Genomic DNA, 26551 nt, shown 5'->3' on the forward strand with positions numbered 1-26551 from the left:
TAATTCGGATTAGTTCAATTTTAGATATGTTGCTTGATAAATTATCATGATTTATTGCATGCATTAGAGGAATAAGTAAATTTGTACGTTAATATAGATTATATATTTGGTCCGAAACTTTTAAATACGTTGACATGACAATAAATTATCGTGATTTAGTATATGCATCAAAGGATAAGTAAATTTGTACGTTAATTTAGATTATGAATTTAGTGAGGATAAGTTCAACTTTAGATACGTTGACTTAATTGACGTGACGACATATTTTCATGATTTATTGTATTTGTATGCATCAAAGGAATAAGTAAATTTGTACGTTAATTTAGATTATGTATATAGTCCGAAACTTTTAAATATGCTGACCTAATTGACATAACGATAAATTGTTGTGATTTAGCGCATATATTAAAGGAATAAGTAATTTTGTGTGTTAATTTAGATTATATATTTAATCTAAATTAATTTAACTTTTATATACGTTGACTTAGACATGACACGAATTATATGACTTAGAGCCTGTTTGGATGGACTTATTTTAAATAACTTATAAGTTGAAAACTGGTTATAAATTAGGTTCAGCCCAAATTATTTTTTTTGACTTATAAGCTGTTTTCAACTTATAAGTTGTTTAAAATAAGCTCATCCAAAGAAATTCAATTATTTATTGGGGCTTATTATAAACACAAAATGACTTTAAGTTGGCCAGTCAAATACTCAAAAAAATTAAAAACAACTTATAAATAACTTATAAGTCAATCCAAACGGGGTGTTAGTGCATGCATCAAAGAATAAGAGTTTGAAGTGCTTGATAAAATTAACTAAGGATTAACCAACATGCACCAATTACGAATAAGCTTCTCTTGTACGTGGTTCGATTAAAGCAGTCAATAAAATTGATTTTTGTCATTTTTTTTGTATTTTATTTTAATTTAATTTAATTCGTATTTGGCCATGAAATTTGAAGAGAATGGTTTTTATTTTCAAGGTGGAAATTATTTTTAAAATTAAATTGTGTTTGACCATACATATAAATTAGAATCATTTTTAAATTTTCACGAGTTAATTATGTATTCGATACGAAGGAATGAAAAAATAGAAAACGTTTTCAAAGAAAATAAGTGAATTTCTACTTATATTTGTATTTGGTAAACAAGCAAAAAGTATATAAAACATTTGTGGATCAACTAGACAAATAATACGTAAGGTAAGGCGGATGGGAGCTACGAAGTGTGGGTAAAGATGAGATGTGTTGAAGGGTGAGATGACACAATGAATTAGGAATGACACATGTTTTCACTACTTTCAATTAGGAAGATTATTTTCTTCATTTTTAAGAAATTTATTTTCCCAAAGAAAATATTTTCAAAAAACTTTGACCAACCGAACATGAGAAAAAATCATAAAACATTTTTCAAAAAATACTTTTACCACAATACCAAACACATCCTTAGAGTGAACAAAGTAAAAAACAACTATTTGATATTTTTCAAATTCCAAAATTTTATGACCAAACATGATTGTCAGAATTCGAAATAGTAAAAAATATTCATGATCAAACGGCCAGTTATATTTAGCAGTAACTTGATTTAAAGATGGGGAAGAAAAGAGGCATTAAACCAAACAACTGCATGCTATTTTTTCACAATATCAAGAGGGTAAATTGCATCATAAGAGCCAACATACATAAACAACAAATACAAGCTCATTTTGCTATTCTCTTTTTCTCATCACTTTGTTTTTTATTCACCCAAATCCTCTACCCCTATTTTTATTTTTTTTTACAGGGAGGGAGAAGAAACAATCTGCCTTGGTAAGCTAAAAAGGTCTCTCTCTTCAAAGGGAGAAGTCCAGTCACGAGAACCACCCGTCGTCGACGTCCACTCACGAGAACCACCCGCCACAGACGTCTGCTGACAAGAACCACCAGCCGCAGACGTCTCTGCTGTACTAACTCCTCCATCCTGCAACCCGGGGTTTGGAACACCAATCTCATTGGGCAGAACAGGTTTTGAAGTAGACTTTGCAGCTATTCCACGGTAAAATGAATCATATTTAGGATCATAGGGTTGCATTAAAGAGTTCGTTGTTCGCCACACACCACCTGATCCTGATGATGACGAACCGTAATCTAAACTCCAGTCTATGTTTGTGTAATCTAGGTGCAGAACTGCGCCACCACTGGTATTCCAGTCAACAGGAGATGGCAGACCATAAGTACCATTGGTGCCCCACCCGGAGAAGAGTCCGAGTGATGAAGCTGCAGCAACTGATTGTGTCTGTGGTGAACCACCTGTCCGACTCCGCAAACTATTTCCCCAGCTAATTCCTGGAGGTTCGAGTGTCCCGTAGCTGGAAACAAATTGTTCTGGCCGTTGGTGCTGCTGATAATGAAGTTGGTTGTACAATTGGTGGTTAGTGCTGACACCATTCATGCTAAAGCTTCTTGTGCCAGGTATATGTGGAATCATACCATTGGGTGTCACTGTTCCAACAATATTTCTAGGAAAAAACGGTGCTGCTGTTCCTGGAAGAGATGAGCTTACATTTGAGGTGGGAGTGGGCCTGGCATTGACAGACTCGGGTCGTTGCATGACTATAACTGGTTCTCTCACAGTTCCTGTTGGTAGATGCTTCAATTCATTTCCGACTATAACTGGTTCTCTCACAGTTCCTATCGGTAGATGCTTCAATTCATTTCCAACAGCCACATAACGAGCTTCTGTATTGGCGGGTGGAAGTGACACCTGCAAAGAAGATGACAAAGAAAAGGAAACAGAAGGATTTGATCCAGGATTTGGAAAACTTTTGTCAACAGGTACCGACACTTGAGGTGCCTTGCCCTGGTCCAATTTTGGCTGAGTCCCTTCCAGCAAGGGTATGTTTTTGCTCCCAGGATCCATAGAAGGCCCTGCTGGGGCAATAACTTTAGTATAACCGAAGTCTTTATCATCTCTCTTTGCTGGTATTGTACTAGATGATGAAGGTTTAACAGGTACTCTTGTTAAGTTCTCGGTGGCGCCAATTGGTAGCTTGTCATTGCCCATAGTAGGAGGATCGCTAGTTTCTTCTGGCTTGGGCAGCACAGAGGGGGGCTCCTGCTTTTGTGATCTCAACATATCTTCAGCCCTCACAAGATCGCCCTCACAGGATACTACTGCTCTTTCAACGTCCTGCTTGGAGCAATTAAATCTAATTTCCATGTCCGCAATACGAGCAAACTCTTCTGATATGTCAATTTTCAAATTACCCTCAGTATCAGCACTTTGTCCCTCATCTTTGTTTGCTTCTTTGCGTCCTTCAAATAACCATGCTACTGATTCTTCTACTTTGCCTTCATTCAGAATAAGAGCCATAGTTGCCTGTTCCGAGGAGAACCCCATAGCCACAAGCTGCTCAGCAAGTGTTTCAAGCTTTCTCGACATGAGATAGCCACTACATTTCTCATGCAGCTCTTGTGCTCGCCTTTCCTTCTGCCGTTGATGCTTCCTCTCATTTTTCTGACGGATTTTTTCCCGCTTGTCATTATCAGAGCCAACTAAGGTCTCTTGTCGAAGAGGAAGATTAGAAGTTTTCTCTTTGTGGTCCTCCTCACCAGACCAGCTGCCATTATTGGATACAGTTTCATACTCTCCACCAGCTCCATGAGAGTGCCCACTAAGGTCATCTCTCTCATCAATGTTTCTGAAACGACCATTGACGTGGAGAGCAGTATTTGAAGTCACAGGAGCTGTGTCAAATGTTTGGAATGTCCCCAAAAGAGGATTGTATCCACTGGCAGAAACCCCAGCACCTGCATTAGCACTAGAAGGCTTTGAAGCAACTTTTGGTGGTTCTTTACTCACCTTTTTATCTTTTGACTTGGACCTAGCCGCTTGAGACATCACTGCAGCTTCTAATTCTAAAACCTACAAAAGTTAGGAGCTGATTAGGTCAGCAAACAACTAATTAATGTAACTTCAAGCAGACAAGGTAATTCTAAAGCAATTATTTTTTCACAAGTCAATTCTAAAACATCTCTAGGAGCAAAGAACCAAGCTATTTAACTTTTTGAACCAGCCCACATCAGCAAAATAACCATCGAGTTGCCCTATCTTTTAATTGATGAGAAAAGTATCTCTCGGACATGCAGGATCAAAGGAAATGAGCGATAAGTAGAGGCCTGCACCCATCCCAAATCTATTAGAGTATAGACATGCAGGATCAAAGGAAATGATCAATAAGTAAAGGCCTGCACCCATGCCAAATCTATAATAATATCAAAGACAATATCGTAAACTAAAGCTCTTTGATTTCCTAGGTGATTGACATCTCACTATCAACTGTTGACAAGATATCACTACAAATGAGAAAGGACAACACTGAGTCGCTAAACAATTTTAAGATCTTTGCCTAGAACAAAAGTTAGGTTTTAGCTAGCCAACCATGTGCTAGCAAATGTCTACATCGGTATCTCAACAGGCCATATAAAATTCATAGTAATCAGAAAAATAAGTTCAAAGTTTCAAATAGTTGATAAATCAAGGGGTATAGGCTAAGACATTGACCAAAATCACATGAGAAAAGGAAAATGACCGACTTGCACATGAAAAAACGTGAACATATGTCAATTGCCATTACAGTATGCTTTCTCAATTATTTAAACATGAGGAGAAGATGATTATATGCCAAAGAATCCTGCTGAATGTGGTGCTAGTGACAGTATGGTGATCATTGATGAAAGCATACAGTAACAGTAGGGTCAAAAAGCAAGAAAAGATATTCTAGTACCACCACAATCAGTGTACTAAAGTAAAGCAAATATAGATTAACCTGTGAAAGAGCTACGCCAACAGGAAAACCAAGGCCCAACTTAGGTAATTAGCAGAGGAACATCCATCCAGATAACAACCTCACAAAGCAGGTTGTAGTGTTGTACCTTCAGTTTTGTTTCCACTCCAAAAAAAAACTGTGGTTTTGTTTCTACCACCCCATTAATTATGTGCCCTTCAGCAGTTGCACATATTTTAAAGTTATTTCCAAAATTATCCATCCAACCCCATAGTATATGGTATCTACTTTAATCATCGATTACCGAATTACCAAAATTTGAAAATATCATACCGAATACTGAACGCCCAACCCTAATGAGTTGTTACCATATATATGGGTAACATTAATGAGTGATTTAGATGTCCTAATTGACCTATGTCGACAAAGTCATAATATTAGGGCTTGAGAGTGGAGATCTAACCCCCATATGTTTCTCTAAAAGCTAACATGTAATTATGAGCATATCTTGTCAAAACATCTTTTCCTTCAATACGTAATTACCGAATTACCATACTAAAGTGTGATTAACCAAACCGAACTTTCAAAGTTTGGTATTTGGTATCTACTTCCAATTCCCGATTACGGCCCACCCCTAATACACAATTTAATCCCACAAATGGGGTCTGAAAAGGGTAGGATGTACGCAGACCTTACCCCTACCTTTGTGAGGTAGAGAGGTTGATTCTGGTACATCCTCGAATCAAAGAGAGAAGAATCAAAGCAAAATTGAAAGAAAAATAATTTTAAAAAAAATAGTAAGATGAACTACGCAAATGAATCAACAGGTAGAAGTAAAAGATAAGAGGAATAAGATACATCGCAAATACTAACTTACATTACTAAATACCTTTGGCTGTAAACCAAGGTAATTAATGTTTTTCCCAAATTTGCCTCAAACGCATTCCAAATTCAATGTACAAATTTAGAGTGTGTTTGGTAAATGTTTTCCATTTATCATGTTTGGTTGGTCAAAATATTTTCTCTAAGAAAACAAGCTCCTCAAATATGACGAAAATGACTTCCGTAATGAAACTAGAGAAAACAAGTTTCATAAGTGACATTCTAAGTTCATTTCTCCTCCCCACCCAATCAACATCCCCAAACCCCACCCCGTGACCATCCCACCCCACCATCCCCGAGCTCACTCCCCACTCCATCCCGCCCACCTAGTATTTCGCTAGATTATATATAAATACTCTTGGGATAATATTGTTTTTGTTTACTTAGCAAACACTAAAAAATAAGTAAGAAACCTACTTATTTTCCAATAAAACATTTCACTTCATACCAAACACACCCTTAATGATAATCGCATTAGCCTAAAAGAAAAGAAAATCATAATTAAGGCCTTAATTTTTAGGAATAAGTGAATTATTCAATCCATGTACCCAAGCCTAAAACATCAATTATTCTGGACAGGAGGGAGTACTTATTTATTTTATCAGTAAAGTCCACGCCATTATTTAACACTCATTAAACAAGCAGATACGAGGGATTGATAGCAAGCCACTTTTATCTTTCGAAACTGTCCTTTGAAATAACAAATGCGCCAAAATTAAACCGAAGCTTGCAACTTCTATAATTAGAAATTTTGACTTGTCAATAAAAAAAACTCATCATCCAAGGGAGTTTCCCAGCGTGGACAATGAATGGGTTAAGAACCATGAGGTCTCAGATTAGAGAAGTGATTTCTTCCCATTTGTCTTAAGCCTTGGTGGACAGAGTAACCTAGTATCTTTTGCTCATGGGAGGTACTAGTTGAGGTGCACGAAAAGAAAAACTCAGGTGTTTACCGACAGTACACATTCCTCGACTTACTATAGGTAAATTCTTACTTAATTCAGAAAGCTCTGTCTCTAACCATGGAAACCAACAATCCCGTTATCATTTTACTATCACTAAGAAAGAGAACCTATAAAAGAGAGCTGAAAATCAATCATTTTCAAATGACTGCTAGAAAGCTCAATCCACTTCACTTCTCAAATTCCCATTTCTTCAGCTAAAGATACCAATTCATATACCTCTATACACATATACCCTCAATCCCAGAACATCAAAAACAAAAATTCCACTCTTCATTCAACGAATCTATCCATTCCTCCATAACCACAACAAATCCCAAACCCTAAACACAAAAAATTCAAAAAAAAAATGAAAGGTAAACAAATTCGTATAATTCACCAAATGGGCATTCAAAAAAACTCAAAAAACGTCTAAAAAAACAATCTTTTCAGCATAACATCACAATAAAAAAGCTCCATTAAAGACTGATCATTAAAAAAAGCATCCATTGTACAGGAAATGATAAGCAAGCTAGCATACCTGTAACAGAAGAGAAATGAGACGGATCGATCGATGCAAACTGTGTAGAAGCTGAAGAAAATTGTGAGAAAAATACGGTGTAAGAAAGAAGAGAGATTGTAAGAATTTTGTGTGTGTATATATATATAGAGAGAGAGAGACAGACAGACAAGGGAAAAAGAGATATATAGGTAATATACAGGGATGAAATGAAAAACAGTGGACCAATTTAGGGTTTTTCTTTGCAATTTTTGGAATTTGGGGGAAATATAGGGCGGGGGTGGTGTAGGGAAAGTGTTTTTCTAGGGAGTTATTTTTTATTTTATTCAAAAACATTTTATCTTTCTTTATAAAAGTATCTTGAAATACAAAAATAGAAAATGAGGGTGAAGCAAAAACTGATTTTGAAATTGATGGTAAATGGTGATGAAGAAGAAATAAATTATTTGAAAATTCATTCGAAAAAGTTATTTAAGCATGAATATTTAAGCGGAAATTCTTTTATTTATTTAACTAAAACTTAACTTTTTTGTTGTTACGTCAGGGTAGCTTACTAGATGAACTTGATAGAAAAAAAAGGAGGGGGTCGAAAATAATTATGCATGATACTTTTAGTGAAATTAATATCATGACAAAAATTAATGTGGTAATATATTTTCAAAAAAGGCATGTGAAATGAAATTAAAACAAAAAAGAAGGTTTAAGAACAAAAAAAAAGTATATTTACAACTTTTTGAGTTCTCCATCTTCATATATCTTTTCTTTCTTTTTTTCGTTATTGATCTAAAATAACATATTCAATATCTTTCACAAATTCATAATTTTTTCTTTAATTCTTCTTTATATTAAAAGTGTTTTGAAATACAGAAATAAAAATATGAGTATAAAATATAGACTGAAAAGTAATTTATAAAATTAATGATAAATGATGATGACGAAAAAATTGATGGAGATAATATTTTTCTCTTAAGGAAAATACACAAGTTATTTTTAAATTTATTTGAAAAAGTTAGTTAAGCACGAATGCTTATGCATGACTTTTTTTTTTTTTACTTAACTAGGCTTATTTTTTAATTGTAGCGTTAAAAGTAGTTTGCTAGATTAGCCTGATAGAAAGGAATGGCGAAAGTAACTATATATGGTACTTCTCGTAAAATTTTATCATGATAAAAATTGTTGTGGCAATTTTATTCAAAAAAAATGAAGAGCGTAAAAATAAAATAAAAATAAAAAAGGTAAAAACAAATAAATATATTTGCCACATTTTTCGATTTCCATCTTCATATTCTTTCCTTCTTTTTCTCATTATCAATATAAAATTTCAAATTCAATATCTTTCACAAACTCGCGATATTACATTTTCTAAAAAATTCTCTTAATCCTTCTTTATGTAAAAATTGTCCTGAAATACAAAAACAAGACATGAATGTAAAACTGAAACATAATTTCTAAAATTATTGATAAACCGTGGTGAAAAATAATTAATTAAGCTACTGTGATGCTGATGGTAGATATATTTAAGCACATATACTTTTGCAGGATCTATTATTATTATTAATATTATTATTATTAAATTATTATTATTAAATTATTATTAGTAGTAGCAGTAGTAGTAGTAATAGTAGTAGTAGTAATATTACAATTATTATTATTATTATTATTATTATTGTTATTATTATTAGTATTATTCATAGTATTATTATTATTATTGTTATTTATTACAATTATTATTATTACAATTGTTATTATTATTATTAGTTTTAGTATTATTATTATTAGTAGTAGTAGTAGTAGTAGTAGTATTCATAGTATTATTAGTAGTAGTAGTAGTCGTCTTATTATTAGTATTATTGTTATTTATTACAATTATTATTATTAAAATTATTATTATTATTATTAGTTTTATTATTAGTATTATTATTATTATTAGTAGTAGTTGTAGTAGTATTCTTCATAATATTATTATTATTATTATTATTATTAGTATTATTGTTATTATTATTGTTATTTATTATAATAATAATAATAATTATTATTATTATTATTATTATTCATAGTATTATTATTAGTATTATTATTATTATTGTTGTTATTTATTACAATTATTATTATTACAATTATTATTTGTATTATTATTATTATTACAATTATTATTATTATTATTGTTGTTGTTGTTGTTATTATTATTAGTATTATTATTATTATTATTATTATTACAATTATTATTATTATTATTATTGTTGTTGTTGTTATTAATATTATTAGTATTATTATTAGTAGTAGTATTGTTGTTGTTGTTGAACTTAGTATTTTCCTTTTTTGGCTATTGGATCGTAAGAATGAAAATAAAACCAAAAAGGAAAAAAAAATCTTAGCCACACTTCAGTTCTCCGTCTTTATATTCCTTTTTTTTTTCTTATTAAAAATCTAAAATTTCCACATTTAATATCTTCACAAGTTCGCAACGCTCCATTTTCTGAATAATCCTTTTAATTCATTTTTTGTATAAAAAGTGTCCAAAAATACAAAATTTAAAAATAAATGTGGAGCAGAAATTGAAAAGTAATTTCTTAAATTGATGACAAATGATCATGAAGAAGAAATTAATTGAGGTATTTTGATGTTGGTAGTGAATTTATTTAAACACGGATTGTTTTACGAATTTATTATTATTTTTTTAACTTGTATATAAAATATATATATATATATATATATATATAAAATGTCCCAAAATACATATTTAAAAAATAACTTCAAAGCAGATTGAAAAGTGATTTATGAAATTAGTGATAAATGATGATGAAAAGGAAGTTAATTGAGGTATTCTGATGTCGGCGGTGGATTTATTTAAGCACATATATTTTTACATATTTAATACTGTATTATTTTATTTAATTGTTTTGGTTATAAAGTTTGTTGGGGGAGGGGACTTGGGACTAATCGATATATATCTATACTATATTAAAAACATAAAAGCCTTAATAATGTTGATTGAATTTTCTATCCTTCATTAAAATATTTTGCTTTAGACAAAATCATCCTTTTCTATTTATTATTTTAATATTTAGAATTTTAAAAGCAACTAAATTTTGTGTATTAATTTTTTTTTTATTTAAATTATGTAATATAATAAATTTATAAAAAAAAAAGAACAAAGAAAATATTGAAGTGTAATATAATAATTTTTTATGAAAAAGGAACAAAGAAAATATTGAACAAGAAACCTTCAGCACTTTTAGGTTTAGGTCATTCTTTGTTATATATTACAAAATATTATTTTTGCAATATAATTCCACCCTACTCTATTATTTTCACAAAAACTAATATTGCATGTTTGTTCACGGTTAGTCTCAAATTTTTCTACGAATAGTCTATAATTTTATTGAAGATTCTTTCAAATTGTATATATGAAGTCAAGAAAAAAAATATATATATAATAAACGATGAATTGTATTAGCTATTACTATTTGTTGTTTATTATATTTTGGTTTTCACACTGTTTTTCCTGTTATTATCATATATGATTTTTCTTAGAAGTTGTTATGTTTGAATCCTCTATTGGCTTCTAATAGGATTTTCTTTTGGTTAGTTTTTGTCAATCTTTAAATTTATCAGAAATAGTCTATCTATCTCACAAATATATAAGATAAAGTCTGTGTATATCATATCCTTTCTAAATTCCACTGGTGGAATTACATTGAGTATTTTGTTATTATTCTTATTGTAGGTAAAAGTGTAATCATCTGTTTGAACCAAATTTTAACGTTTAAAACTTCTTTCTAATAGTAATTTGTATAAAGTTCAAAAACTAATCAACTCTCCTACCTTTTGTTTTAAGTTGTAAACTTATGCAAATTCTACATATAATGAAGAAACACTTTGATCTACCTCCTATCCATATATAAAGGGTATATTGCATTCTTATTTTTAATTAGACCTTTTATTTGGATTTGTATTAATTTCGTATGTATCTAGACGTTCTTATAATGTTATGCTGCTTTGTGTCTAAATTTGTAACGACCCGTTAGGTCGTTTTGAACATTAAAACTATTTTAACTCTTCTCGTAAAAAAACAAAAAAAACTTTTGAACTACTCGTTTAACTGTGGTTATTTAGTTAAACGGTATTCTTTTAAATAATTAATTTACGTGGTAATTTTATTTTTTATATAATTTAATTATTAATAGAAGGCAATAATTAATTTAAATTAGAAGTGGTTCACACCTACTACTTTAAAATACATATATTTAAGTTAGATAAAATAGGAGTAGTATTTTATAAATTGTATCTTTGAGGAAAAAAATAAAAGAAGAAAGAGAGGGCGGACAACTACCTGCGGAGGCGTGAACCAGAGAAGATTTTAGTGTGCATGTAAACATTCAACAACTTGAATGTATATTGAATATTTTAGGATTAAAAAAAAGGGTTCACTTTATGCTATTGGAATTAATTATTTGTTGCAAGAGAGAGAGTAAAAAGATGATGAAATAATGATAAAATGAGGGTTAGTTATGGGCAAGAAAACAAAAGTGGCATCTTGGTTCCATTTATGTGAATTTTTAATTTCTTTGCATGTTTGTAAATTAGTGGTTCAAGTTGTACGTTTTTTTTCTTATATTTCTTAATCTTGCAGACGTTAATTTAAGAATGCAAATTGAGTGTAAGGAATTAGATAGTTACTCGGAAACAGTTGTTGGCAACATATAAGGTTTTTTATAATTTGTTGGTTAACTTCTTTGGGAATTCATAAGTTTTTCGTAGTTAAGTTAGTTTTGACATATTGGTATATGCTTAAATATTTAAGGTATAGTATTATATGAATAACATTAAATTTATTTGGAGAAATTGAGATTTAACCCTAGGCTTGAGATTTAGGTAACTGATTATAGATTTGTGGTAAATTTTTGAATCTAGGCTAGACATATAGTAATATGGTGTCTACAGATTCGTTTATTTATGAATAATGCATTATTGATAGATTTGAAACGTTTCGAAGCCTTATGAAAAGAAAAGGCAAAATCTTGAGGATTTTTGACAAGTGTTCGTCATTCGAGGTATGTTAAGACTTCGTTGAAGAATGTTTTTCTAATTAAAGATTAAAAATTATAATAGATAACGGGCAAGGGCGAAAGAAGGGGGTCTCGTATCAATGATGTGACGGGCATTGATACGAGTACCGGTGTTATAAAGAGAAAGTTTATCACTATAGAATGAAAGAATGTAATTTGAGAATGCCAAAGTATATGGGCATTAGTTGATGTGTTATTGATTGATTTCTTTTGTGTGATTGTGCTTCTTATTTAAACCCGTATAATTGTGATAATTGAGGTGATTATATGTCATACTGATATTTGATTTATTGAGATGCATCATCATCCGCTATGTTGTTGAAATTATATTGTGCACATGCATTGACATGAGATTGAGTATGAGTAAAAGTCTAACAGAAGGGAAATCGTTCGTGAGAGAGCATTTTATGGTTATAAATGGGTACGTGGAGATTATCCGTGCTGGGGATGGTTTGATTTTATGATAGCGCGTTGAGATCGTCCACATAGCCACGTGGAGATCGTCCGTGTCGGTATATGAACCTCGCGAGTCCCTCATGGGTCACAAACTCTCGAAGTATATTCTAAGAAGTATTGTGTATATACGGTTGTGAGGTTACTTGGTATTGAAGCATATAATCTCATGGTGTTGCATTGCATCTCATTATTTTCTCCACTTTTACTTGATTATGTGTTAAATGTTTTGTGACATTGATTATCCCTATTTTGTTGAGACTTTATTGATAAGTATAATGTAGAATTATAAAATTTGAGAATGAATTTTTTATACTCCTGTCACTATTTCTTCGTTGTCGGTCAATGAGACATATTGAGTATACGTGGTTTATACTCATACTATACTTGTTGCACTCTTTTGTGGTGTAGATTCGATTCCGAATACGGGCGCATCTCGCGGAGCTTTCTGAGTTCGAGCTTGGGTTATCTTGGACTTGTGGTGAGCTGCTTGGTTGTTTCGCGACCCACACCTCCCTCTATCTTTCATTTATTCTATTATTTTAGTATTCAGACAAGATATTTATTACGTCTAAACTGGTCATTTTAGTTTGATATTTGAATCCTATTTTAGAAGCTCTTGTACTAATGACTAAAAATCTTAGGTGGTATTTTAACTTTCCACAGCTCATACTTATGACAGACTTAGTGTTTGGAATATTCTACTTGTCGCTTGTATTCTTACTTTATTTATTTATTTAAATTGATAAAATATTTGGGTTGGCTTACCTATTGGTTGAAAACATAGGTGTCATCACGACTTATGAATTTGGTATCAAAGCCCTAGGTTCATCGGTCTCACAAGTACAAGAGCAATGTCTAGTAGAGTCTTGCGGATCGATATGATGACGTCCATACTTATCTTCGAGAGGCTATAGAACTTTTAGGAAACTTTTATTCTTTTATTCCTTGTCGTGCACTTTTGACTCTGTTGGAATTCTAATATTGTTGTCTCATTTTCTCACAGATGGTGAGGACTTGTGCATCTGCGAGTAGTGATCAGGAGCCTATTCCAGCACCTGCTTCTCTGGTCACTACATGAGGTAGAGGCAGGGGGCGAGGTTGAGGTTGGGGTGGAGGCTGTGTTACAGCACATGTGGGAGACCAAGTACCGACAGTCACTCAGGGCCATACTAGGGGAGTATCTCCAGATGCAGATGTGATTCATGAGGATGTGCAGGATCATGTTGAAGGGTATGGACCAGCTCAGGATTCACCTGGTTTTATTGCTACTCCCGTACTTTAGGATACCTTGGTTCGTATGTTAGGACTCTTAGAGGGGATGGCTCATGCGGGAACATTGCATGTCACCTTTGATGGCTCACAGACTCGTATTGGAGGTTAGACTCCAGATCAAATGGTTGCTCTAGATTCTCAGACTCCAGGAACTTAGCCAGCAATTGCTACAACTCCCCGTTTAGATAATATGGTATTGCCGGGGGTTGCATCACATTGGCTAATAGACATGTCATGAGAACCGATGAACAAAGGATGTTTGGGAGATTCAGAATGATGAATCCTCCGATCTATAATGGTGACTTGTATGAGGATGCATATGAATTTATAGTCAGTTGTCATGAGAGGTTGCACAACCTTGGATTAGTGGAGTCTCATGGAGTTGACTACACAGTTTCAGATAACTGGACCGGCCAACCAGTGGTGGAGGGACTATATTAGTGGTAGGCCAGCTGGATCGTCTCTACTCTCATGGACTCAGTTTACTCAGGTATTTCTAGATAAGTATGTTCCACGCAGTGAGATACTCTCGATTTGATTTTTTTAAAAAACAAATTTAAAAAATACAAAAGTAAAATTCTATTAAAAAGTATTAACAACAAAATAGTAAAGATAACTAAAGTTAAAAAAAAGCAATAGTAATAAAATTACGGAATACTATAATATTAATATAATAGTAGTGAGATTGATAACGGGGAGGAGAAGCAAATAAAGTATTCTATAGTAGCACCAAACTCCCCATAGAAAAGATAGAAAACTCTCAACTATTACTAATCTTCCATCCTAATCCTTCGCATTTTCATATGCAGTGTCCTATCATCGATGAGTTAAATATGTGCCATATATTATTTAATCAACTATCTCTAAAAAAATTTGATCAAATATTACATATCACGAATCATCCATGACTGATAATCTCCAATCATAATCCTTCACGCTCTCTTATCTATTGTCACGTCCTCAATGAGCTAAATATGTATTATTATCAAATCAACAGTCTCTATTTTTTTTCCAATCAACTATTAAGCATCACGAGTCTGGATTAATTGAATCCATGAAGGATAACCTTCTATCATAATCCTTCACATTCTCCTATCTAGTGTCCCGTCCTCAATGAGCTAAGCATGTGCAATAACGTATCATCTAAACAATTCTCCCTAATGCTTTATCGATCAAATATTGTGTATCACGAGTTTGAATCAATCAAATTCATGACAGATAATCTTCTATCATAATCCTTTGTGCGTTTCTATCTAGTGTCATATCATCAATGAGCTAAACATGTATCATGTGTTATCTAATCAACTCTCTTTAATTCTTTTTCAATCAAATATTATGCATCACGAGTCTAAATTAATCAAATTCATGAACGATAACCTTCTATCCTAATCATTCACACTCTCATATCAGTGTCCTATCCTCGATGATCTAAATATGTATAATTAGGAGTGTTTTCGAGTCGATTTGGATAGGTTATTGATCAAAATCAAAATCAAGTCAATTTAATCAGTTATTAAATTATTTAGATCAAAATGAAACCAATTTAATTGGTATGGTTATTATCTATTTCGATTTGATTTGATTCAGTTGTTCGATTATTAACCATGCATGAAAGTAAAAGAGAGTTCATTCAAAAGAAAAAAGAAGACAACAATTCATTCAAAAAGAAATGACTTGTCTTCTGTTATTTTGGATCTTATAATTCTTATATCAGAACTTCAATTGTATTTAACTTCATAGTGCCATTGTCTTCGTGTTTGCTAGCTTATTTTATCAATAATTAGTTAACCCAATATGTATATATAATTTTTTTAAAATTGGCCCTTTTGTTAACTTTTTGTTTTGGCCTTTTTGAATTTATTTAATAAATTTTAATGAAAACATATATATGGTACTTAAAATTGTTCAAAAAATGATATGTTATGTATATATAATTATAAAAAATATGCATACAAGTTGTTGGTTCGGTTCGGTTATTTCTTTAATTTTTTCGAACAAAATCAAAGTCAAACCAAAATAATTAATGTAAAACAAATCAAATCAAATCAAATAAAAATCGATTTATTTAATCGATTTGATTTGAATTTTATTTAAATCGTGAACACCCCTATGTGTAATAATGTATTATCTAAACTATTCTCCCTAATTTTTTTCGAACAAATATTACGCTTCACAAATCTGAATCAATTAAATTCATGACGGATAACCTTCTATCCTCTCTCTTATCTAGTGTCATGTCTTCGACGAACTAAACATGTATAATACATTATCTAATCAACTCTCTCTAATTCTTTTTTGACAAAATATTATGCATTATGAATCTAAATTAATCAAATCCCGGAAACAATAACCTTCTATCCTAATCTTTCATACTCTCATATCTAGTGTCATGCCTTCGATAAATTCAACATGTATAATATATTATCTATACAATCCTCCTAAATTCTGTTTCGATCAAATAATATGCATCACGAATCAGAATTAATCAAATTCATGAATGATAATCTTCTATTCGAATCCTTCATGCACTCCTATTAATGTATTATCCTCGATAAACTAAACGTATATCATGTCCTTCCTCCGTCCATCTTTACTTGTTCATTATACTAAAAATAGATGTCCAACAATATTTGTCCAATTTATGAAATCAAGAGATAATTTACACTTAGTTTCTAATTTACCCTTATCAGTAATTAGCAGACATTTTCCTAATACATTTTTCAAGATACTATATTTATTATATTTAAAGGGTGATATGGTAAAATTATTCTTCTATTTATAATTTCTTAAGAATTGTGCAAAGTCAATAATAAACAAATAAAAATAAAGAAAAAAAATATTATTTCAATAACTCTTTCTAATTCTCATTCCAATTCCATCATATATTACGTATTACAATACGAATCTGAATTAATCGAATACACAACGAAATGCATCTTTGGACACGTCAAAGTAAACAAAGAACCTCGTAAAATCCGGCCATAAAAATACCCTGGAGACCAGTCAAACACCATTTTTTAATATAAAAATAAATTATAAAATAAAATAAAAACTCCACAAAACGACAAAATTGAAGTGATAATTATTCCATACATCTCATGTGTACTTACACCTCTCCTTTTCACCAATCGTAGCAAAGTAAGTGTTAGTCATTTACACGTGAAGGAAGATTATTGGTTACTAACTTAAATGCTCCAATTTTATTTTATTTTTATTTTCTTCCTTTTAATATTTATATTTTTACTAATTTTTTTTTTCCCGAAGAAGACGTAAGGATTTGGAGAATTTTTCTGGGTCTGGGTATTCTTTTTTTAATTTGAATTTTTTGGGTTCTTGGGAAATTCATAAAAGTTTTTTTTTGTATATATAGATATATATTTAGTAAGATACACGGGTTATTTGTGAAAACAAGGCAAAAAAAAGTTTGATAAATCTAGGGTTTGGGTGATTTGGGGGTTTGATTTGTTGGAAGCTATGAGGAAGAGGCTCGATACACGATTTCCTGCTGTAAGTTTCATTTTCTTTTATTTGGGTTTTTTTTAGTTTTGGTTTATGTATAGGTCTGTTGGTGTTTTTGGTTGTTCTTGATTTTGTATATTCTATATGGTTTTTTTCTCTCTCCTCTTTTTGGTTGTTGAATTGAAAAAATTAATTGGGGTCTTCTTGGTTTTGGTTTATTAAACAGTTTTGTTCCTTTTGTGGGTATAAAGTTTTGAGCTTTGATAATTTGGTGATAGTTATAAGGCTATTGAATGAGTAGAACTGTCAATTTTTTGTAAGGTTCAAGGTATGGCTGGGTTTTCTTTTCCCTGAGGTCTTGTTGGTTTTGGTTTATTATATAGCTTTTTTGGGTGTTCTTATAAATCTGAAAGTTTGGAGCTTTTTGTTTGGTTTTTTGTGGGGGTAAAGATTTGAGCTTTGATGTTTTGGTGATAGTTATAAGGCTATTTAATGAATAGAACTGTCAAATTTGTGAGGTTCAAGGTGTTATTGGGTTTTTCTATTTCCTTAATTTTGTTTTGTGAATTCAAAAAATTAACTTTGGTCTTTTTGGTTTTGGTTTATTGCATAGCTTGTTGGGTTTTCTTGTAAATTTGAAAGTTTGGAGCTTTTAGTTCGTTTTTTCTGGGAATAAAGATTTGAGCTTTTGATGTTTTGGTGATAGTTATATAACTGTTGAATGAAGAGAACTGTCAAATTTGTAAGGTTCAAGGTATGCTGGGTTTGGATTTCTACTGTTTAATTGTTACTTGTAAATTTGAAACATTGGATAGCTTTTAGTTCCTTTTTGTGGGAGTAAAGCTTTGAGCTTTGATGTTTTGGTTATAGTTATATGGCTATTGAATGAATAGAACTGTCAAATTTGTAAGGTTCAAGGTATGGCTGTCCGGGTTTGGATATTCTTTATTTACTGTTGGGTGAAAAGGTGGAGCTTGAGTATGTTTTCTTGTTTGGCTCCTGGGAGTTTCCGTGTTTTTATTTTAGTTTTTTCTATTGTTGGAATAAAGCGGTGAGCTTTGATGTTTTGGTGATAGTTATAAGGCTATTGAATGAATAGAACTGTCAAATGTGTAAGGTTCCAAGGTATGGCTGGGTTTGGATGTCTACTATTTATTTGTTGCTTTTAAATTTGAAACTTTGGAGCTTTTTAGATTTTAAGTTCCTTTTAGGTGGGGATAAAGCTTTGAGCTTTGATGTCTTGTTGATAGTTACAAGACATTTGAATGAATACAACCGTCTAATTTGTAAGGTTCAAGGTATAGCTGAGTTTGTATGTCTACTATTTCATTTTAGGGTGAAAAGGTAGAGCTTGAGTATGATTTCTTGTTTGGCTCCTGGGAGTTGCCTTGTTCTCATGTTAGTTTTTTTTTTTGTGTGTGTGGGAATAAAGCTGTGAGCTTTGATGTTTGGGTGATAGTTATAAGGCTATTGATTGAATAGAATGGTCAAATTTTGTAAGGTTCAAGGTATGGCTGGGTGTGGAGGTGTACTTATTTTATTATTGGTTGAAAAGGTGGAGCTTGAGTATGACTTCTTGTTTTGCTCGTGGGAGTTGCCTTGTTTTCATGTGAGTGCGTATTAGCTTAGTTTGGTTGGATGTTAAAATAGGTTGAGTACTAGATAAGGTGCCTCACAAAAGAAAGAAAAAATGTGATTATTGATTGAAAAGGTGGAGCTCGAGTATGACTTGTTGTTTGGCTCCTGGGATTTGCCTTGTTTTCAAGTTGGCGCGTATTTTCTTAGCTTGGTTGGATAGTCACCTGCCTGGGAAGCAGGCACCTCTCGGAGTCGGGACTTCCAAGCTCCTCAATTCCAGTCACCAGCCCCTCCATTAGAGACGAGTTGCACGTTGGGGAGTACCCCCTATCTCCCCCCCCCGGAAGGGCCCCCGACCTTCCACCTTGAGAGTTCATGCTTGCGGGGCAAGGGACGGGGTTGGTACCAATTCCAATAAGCAGCCTGGCGCCTGCTTCACTTGCTTGGGAAGCAGGCACCTCTCAGGGTCAGGACTTCCAAGCTCCTCAATTCCAGTCACAACAAACGCACCCACCACCCCCACCTCCTCCATTGGAGATGAGTGGCGCGTTCAGGGTTCAGGGCTGATGTGCCAGGGTTTGGGGCTTGCGAGGCAAGGGCCGGGGTTGATACCAATTCCAATAAGCAGTTTGCCGTGTGTCATATCCCAGTCACCCGCCTACTTGACCTGCTTGGAGGGCTTCCGGAGATGTTCCTGCTTGACCTGCTTGGAGGACTTCCGGCGAGGTGCCTGCTTGACCTGCTTGGAGGACTTCCGGAGAGGTGCCTGCTTGACCTGTTTGGAGGACTTCTGGAGAGGTGCCTGCTTGATCTGCTTCTGCTACTAAGACCTAACCACTGGATTCAAGAGATTAAAAATCTGTACTTCTTGTAACTCAAACTCCTAGAAACAAGAAAACATGTGTTCTCTTTTCTTCTTTTTGCCTTCTTTTGTGGGGAACCTCATCTATTACTCAACCTATAATCAGGGTGACTGGAATTGAGGAGCTTGGAAGTCCTGACCCGGAGAGGTGCTTGGCTTGACCTGCTTGGAAGTAGTTCTATGACTGAAATTCACCTAGGCAGAGCATGTAAATAGCTCTGTTCCACGGACAAAGCCAGTGATGTTTGAATTTAATTTTTAAGGCAAGTTTTTAATTCAGGGAGCTTGTAAAAAGTTAAGCACTTGGTTGGAGAGGGTATTGTTAGGTTGTTATGCATGAATATAGAATTGGCAGTTGGGATATGACTTGTTTAATGTGGACATATTATACAAACTAAATGTGGGAAATGGGCATGCATACAACAAGTGCGTATTTGAGGTTTTTTGTGGATTGCCTGTGATTTAGTGTGGTCTGATAGTCTGTATCTCTCATGGTTTAACAGTATGTTGTACCGATGTTTGGTTTGAAGGGAAGAATTATGGTGATTGGAATTTGAGACCCAGCTCTTGTTATTGCTTTTAAAGGTTTTGTATGTTAACATCTGGACGTAAATGAAATTGCAGTCTCATCGGCTATTGTTATCTGAAGTTATCATCTCTGTTGATTTAGTTGCTGAATCAAAGATTTTAACTGTTCTAGTACCTCATTGGCATTTATTTGCAGGCTCGGATTAAAAAGATTATGCAAGCTGACGAGGATGTGGGGAAGATTGCTATGGCTGTTCCTCTTTTAGTCTGTAAGTCCTTTATTTCAATGAATATATTTTTGCATTTGGTTCAACTGGTTTAAGATCTATTTACCCTTATTCATTCCTTTGCTTCTTGGTATCTATTTTTGTGTGTTTCATTTTCTTTATCCTAACTTGTGTTTGTCAACGTTATATTCAGCAAAAGCTCTTGAACTCTTTCTGCAAGATCTTTGTGACCGTACGTATGAGATCACCCTCAAGAAAGGAGCAAAAACTATGAATTCTTTCCATTTGTAAGTTTAATTGACTGTTGTTTATGATATTACACATGATATTAGTACTCTTGTCAGCATCTAACTTGGTCCCTCTACTTCACAGGAAACATTGTATCCAGAGCTTTAATGTGTTTGATTTCCTCAAGGATGTAGTGAGTCGGGTTCCTGATCTAGGCGGGTCAGATACTGGTGCTGAATCGGCCACCAAAAGAAGGTTAAAAATTGTACTTTCTATGATTTTTTCTTGCCTTTGATAGGTTTCGGGGCAGTGGATTTGTATCATTAACGGGTGACTGTTTGCTGATTCAGGAAAGTTGCTGAAGAAGATGATCATGACAGTGATGATGATATCAAAAGGAATCACACGGTATGTATATTATTCCTTTTTGATAATGTTCTGTTTAAATTTGAGAAAAAATTCAGATAGGGATAGTTTGAGGCCTAATTACCAAACATAGTGGTAGTTCAGATGATTACCAAATGTAGAGTGAGTTTCTGAAATTCGCTCTGTATCAAGAACATTACTGTATCACTGATATAGATCGAATTTCAGAAATTGTTGCATCACTGATACAGGGCTTGTTTGATTTTATTTTTTAAACTCTCGCTATGTTTGATAATTATAGTGTATAAGTTGGTCTGGTTAAGTAATTATTCCTTTAAAGTTTGGGTTTTCCATAGATGGCCCATTTGATAGTTTAGACATTGACCAAGCTACAAACTTTTAACATCAAATGTTGTATTAGTCTAATTTCTTCTATGTATTTGCGCTTCCGGTATAATAGTGTGTCTTCTTTTTTTTATTTAAATCACAGAATGAGGCTGCAAACAACAGTGGTACTGGGAGGGGACGAGGTAGGGGTAGGGGTAGAGGCCGTGGTAGAGGTGCACGAGCAGTAGAGAAAGGTGACTCCAATGTTCACAGTGAGAAACTTGAAGACCCTACTGCTGATGTTTCACATCAGAAGGATGATGAGAAGCCAAAGCAAAATGATGAAAGGATGGTGGACTATGTAGCAGAACCAGCAGCAGTAGATTCAAAGAACATTTCAGCCGCTAAATGCTCCACAGAAGTTGTCACCCCTGCCAGAAACTTTGATCTCAACATTGACTTAAACGAGAGTGTGGAATCCACACCAATACCATCTGAAGCCCCTTCATCATCAACAGCAGCAGCAGCAGCAGCACCGCCTCCTGAAGTGAAGCATGAGGAAATCCCTGGATGGTCTCTGTCTGAGATGGAAAAGATGGCCATCGATCCAATTCAACTGGCCAACTTAAACCGAGGGTTAGACGAGGAAGAGGAAGATTATGATGAAGAAGGATAGGTATTGTTATCTTATGTGTTTAGAGCAGTTACAACAACTCACATACAAGTAGGCAGGCTTGTTTTTCTAGTCTTTTTTAGGAATTTTAGTTCAAATGTAAAAGAAAAAAGGGCATCATTGTGAATGAAGCTCTCAGATTTCTCAGGTTTTTCTTTTAGTTGTGACTTAGGCACCTGTATTTATAGTCTGTGTATTGTTCACCAACAAACATCTTAGGAAAAACATGTACAATTTCTAACTTCTAATTCAGAAATATATATTCTAGGTTGGAGGTTACATTCATGTTCTGAGATGTGTCAGAATTTACCAACTTAGATACTAATATTCATGACATTTCTTTATTAATTTGGACAACACTGACATTTGAAAAAGGTTTTGTGTGTGTTCTCAATCGTCAATTATGTAAATATGTTTATCACATAAAATACATCACCTTCTTTGACTATACATATCAGCTTTAATTGGAACAAGTGTGATGTTTTATGACTTATTTAGGTTAATGCGTGTAATTAAAGGAAGTGATATTTCTATATTTTAAGTGATTAACTTATCTAAGATCTTATTTGTTTTTGTTAAGATTTAGACGTTTGCATATGAATAATTTTTTATTTTTTTGGTAATTAGAATTTTATTAATCACCCAAGTGTTATTTACAAAACTGAGCTAGTTTACCCAACTAGCTACCTCATACATAACAATACATAACTACAAAAACTAACTTTAAAAGTTACATCTCTCTAAAAATAGTATGGCTGGAGCAGTAGCTCGAACACAGCATACACAAGCGATCTTTCGTGCTATAGTCTCCAATGTATTCTCTTGTTTCTCAAAGATCCTTGCATTTCTCTCTTTCCAGATTGCATATGTGTATTCTGCATATATGAACTTCAGGGCCTGTGCTTACTTCTTTCTTCTGTCTTTATGATCCATTGTTGCCTTTCCAGTCCTGTAGTGCTTTGATTCTGATCTACATTTACCCATTAAAGCAGTCTCTTCCATTATAAGTTGGCAAAGGTGCATTCAAAAAACAGGTGATCTCTTGTTTCTGCAACTTGTTGGCACATAACACACTTAGGATCCACTTGCATTTTCCATTTTAGCAGCCTATTAATTGTGAGTAGTCTATTTTGAACCTGTAACCATATAATAAACATAGCCTTTGGCCTTGCAGAATTACAGAACAATAAGCCTCTCCACTCTCCTTTTGGATAACTCCCTAGTAATTGATTGTAAGCTTGCCTAATCATGCTCTTCTTTACGGTTGTAGCAGTATGCAAAGAGAGTAGCAGGTCCTTACCCAACATGCTTGATTGGGTATCCTGAACTCTTTCATGGTTTGTCCCTTAATGTAGTAACTGTGAATCCACTTGATCCATAACCTATCCTATTTCTGTTTTATATCCCAGCACATCTTTAGGATAGCTGCTTTATTCCACACCCTTAAATTCACCAAGTTAAGTCCTCCAACAATCTTAGGTGTGCACATCCTGTCCCATGAAACGAGCTTTCCTGGTGATCACATTTGCTCCTGACCAAATGTAGCTTCTGCAGTATGCTTGAATTATTTTCATCACTTTAGCTAGAAGTATAAACATCTGTGCCCAGTAATTTGGACCCCAAATATCACTGTCTTAACTAGCTGAATTCCCCCTGTATATGAAAGCGTTTTTGCTGACCAGGAGGATATTTTTGCTACAATTCTATCAATCAATGATTGTCATTGAGCAATATTAAGTTTCTTGGTGGATAGTGGAACCCCAAGGTATCTAAAAGGCAGCTCTCTATGACTATATCCCAGTGTTTTCTGAATCTGTGACATTACTATACTTGACACCCCACCAAAATATATGGCACTTTTAGATAAGTTGGCTTAAACCTGATGCAGCTATGAACACTGAAAACTTCTCATCTAATAGTTGTACAGAGATTTGATCTCCTCTTGCAAACATGAGGAGATCATCTGCAAAACTCAAGTGGGTGATTTTAAGTCTACTGCACATTGAATGATATTTGAATTGTTTATGGTTCCTCAGGTCATTTAAATTCCTACTCATATATTCCATGACTATAGCAAATAAGAATGGGGACATTGGATCCCCTTGCCTAAGTCCTCTTGCTGCCTTAAAAGGTTTTGTCAGTTCACCATTGTTCAAGAAGGAAAAGGAGACAGTGGTAACACACTGCATAACCCATTCAGTAAACTTAGTTGGAAACCCAGACCTGACATAACTTGCTTTAAATACTTCCAGTCAATAGAACCATATTCCTTTTGGATATCCACCTTGATCATGCATCTTGGAGAGACATTCTTTATTTTGTATGTTTTGACTAGCTCATGAGCATGAATAATATTATCTACCACTTTCCTCCCAGGAATGAAACCAGCTTGAGTTTCTGCTATCACAGAAGCTATCACTTTTTGGATTCTATTAGCCAAAAATTCAGCTATGATTTTATACATGACAGTACAGCAGGCAATGGACCTATATTCTCTAATATTGGATGGGTTTGGAACCTTAGGTAACAAAGTAACAGCAGTACAGTTCACAGCATTATATAACTTGCCAGTAACGAAGAATTCCTTTACAGCTTCATACATATCTTGTTTGATCACTGGCCAAGCTACTTTGAAGAATACATCATTGTATCCATCCACTCCTGGTGCCTTATCATCACCTATTGAACATAACCCTTCATATATTTCCACCTCTGAAACCTCTGCACATAGGGTCAATTGTTGAGTGTGGACAGAGTTGGTCCTGCTTTCATGATGATTTTACTTACTGCAGTAGTATTTGTTAGAGCAGTCCCCATCAGGGACTGATAAAAAGTTATAATCTCATTATGGATTTTCATAGGTTCTACAAGTTTTGTGTCATTTAGAGAGATAAGTTCCACAATCTGTTTCTTATATCTCCTTTCTTTGATCATTGCTGAAAAATGTTTGTTATTTGAATATTCTAGTTTAATCCACATAGCTCTTGATTTTTGCTGGTTAATACTCTCCTCAATATTGGTCCACTTTTCTAGTTGAATTAGCAACTCTCTCTTCTAAAGCTAATCCATCAGTATAATGTGATGCAAGGTTCCTTTGTGTGGTACTTAAACAGCTTCTAATGAATTGTATCCTCTCAATAGCTCCTCTGAAGTTGGTCTCATTCAGTGCTTTAAAGTGTGGTTTCAACTCCTTCAGCTTTTGCCAAATATACTTCAACTTGTTGCCATACATTTTTCCTGACTAGTTTCTTTGCACTATCAGCACAAACTCCTTATGACTTGCCCATACATTGAAAAACCTGAAAGGAGTTTTAGTGTTACAAGAGGCCAGTTTCATATCTAGTAACATAGGAGAGTGATCTGATACATGAGGCAATCTATACTCTAACACCAGTATGCCATACTGCATCATCCAATCATCATTACCCAGTGCCCTGTCCAGCCTACTATAAATTCTGTCTGTACCAAGTAGCCTATTGGACCATGCGTAGTATTCTCCTTTCCACAATAGTTTATTTAAGAATAGATCTTGTATTCATTCAGCAAAGTCCCTAGTTTCATTCCTTGTGACAAGAGCTCCATACAGTCTATCTTGGTTATGAAAAAGAGCAGTAAAATCTCTCCACAGCAGCCAAGGTTTGGTCTTTTGAGTTGCCAGAGTTCTCAATTCATTCCATAGTGTTTTCGTTTGTTCAATTGTATTGAACCCACGTATCATTATCATACAACACTCTATCTTCTTATCTCTACTTTTCACTTCACAATGGACATATTGTGCACCTTGTTGTATCAATGTTACTTCAAACACATTATCATTCCACATTTGAGATATAGCTACTGCTTTATTCTCCTTGACTCTAGTCTCTACCAAGCCCACTAATTTTATGTGGTTCTCCTTTATATACTTACCCACCTCCTTTTGCTTATACTTTTTATTGATACCCCTAATGTTCCATTCTAACCAAGACATTTAATTAGTGATGGAAGTTTCACCTCCCTTATCAAGAGGTAGGAAGGGTGCCAACACAGCATTTGTAGTTTGTAAAATTGCAAAATCATTCTTCATAAGGACTGCAATAGCCCGAGCATAACTCTTCATACCTGTATTACCTAAGATGTTCTTATTACTCTAGACAGGTTGTTTTCCATTAGAAGTCACTGGTGTAAATTCCTCAGCTTCCGCCTGCTGACTCAGGCCTTTGATTGGTTCCTAGATTTCTCTTTCTTTAGGCAACCACTTAGCATTTTCTTGTTTCTGAGTTGGTTGTTGTGGTTTTGCTCTTGGTTGGTCTTGCTGCTTAGGTCGTCTCTTGTGATAGTTATGTCCCACCATCATGCATTCCTCACAATACTTAGGTCTCCAATCAAATACTATCACTTGCTGAAATGCTTGTCC

At 33.8% G+C, this 26551-nt stretch overlaps 2 protein-coding genes across 6 annotated transcripts; one reads left to right on the top strand and one right to left on the bottom strand.

The window, feature by feature from the left end:
- Positions 1-1611: 1611 nt before the first annotated feature.
- On the bottom strand, positions 1612-7270 carry LOC129903030 (uncharacterized). 2 transcript variants are annotated; one of them, XM_055978503.1, is made up of 3 exons: positions 7132-7219; positions 4045-4159; positions 1612-3905 (listed from the first exon to the last, which is right to left on the bottom strand). In XM_055978503.1, exon 3 carries the CDS (start codon positions 3879-3881, stop codon positions 1779-1781), a length of 2103 nt encoding a protein of 700 aa, XP_055834478.1. In that variant the 5' UTR covers positions 3882-3905; positions 4045-4159; positions 7132-7219; the 3' UTR covers positions 1612-1778. The 2 variants fall into 2 exon arrangements, with proteins under 2 accessions (XP_055834478.1, XP_055834479.1); XM_055978504.1 differs by lacking the exon at positions 4045-4159 and having other exon boundaries at positions 7132-7270.
- Positions 7271-17160: 9890 nt separating this feature from the next.
- On the top strand, positions 17161-22440 carry LOC129903450 (uncharacterized). 4 transcript variants are annotated; one of them, XM_055979008.1, is made up of 7 exons: positions 17161-17414; positions 19913-20069; positions 20531-20603; positions 20755-20848; positions 20934-21044; positions 21140-21197; positions 21646-22440. In XM_055979008.1, exons 3-7 carry the CDS (start codon positions 20549-20551, stop codon positions 22156-22158), a joined length of 831 nt encoding a protein of 276 aa, XP_055834983.1. In that variant the 5' UTR covers positions 17161-17414; positions 19913-20069; positions 20531-20548; the 3' UTR covers positions 22159-22440. The 4 variants fall into 4 exon arrangements, with proteins under 4 accessions (XP_055834983.1, XP_055834980.1, XP_055834981.1 ...); XM_055979006.1 differs by lacking the exon at positions 17161-17414 and adding an exon at positions 17511-19805; XM_055979007.1 differs by lacking the exon at positions 17161-17414 and adding an exon at positions 17511-19742.
- Positions 22441-26551: the final 4111 nt, after the last annotated feature.

This window comes from Solanum dulcamara, chromosome 9, assembly GCF_947179165.1.
Source record: "Solanum dulcamara chromosome 9, daSolDulc1.2, whole genome shotgun sequence".
In the NCBI taxonomy this organism is placed as follows: Eukaryota; Viridiplantae; Streptophyta; class Magnoliopsida; order Solanales; family Solanaceae; genus Solanum; species Solanum dulcamara.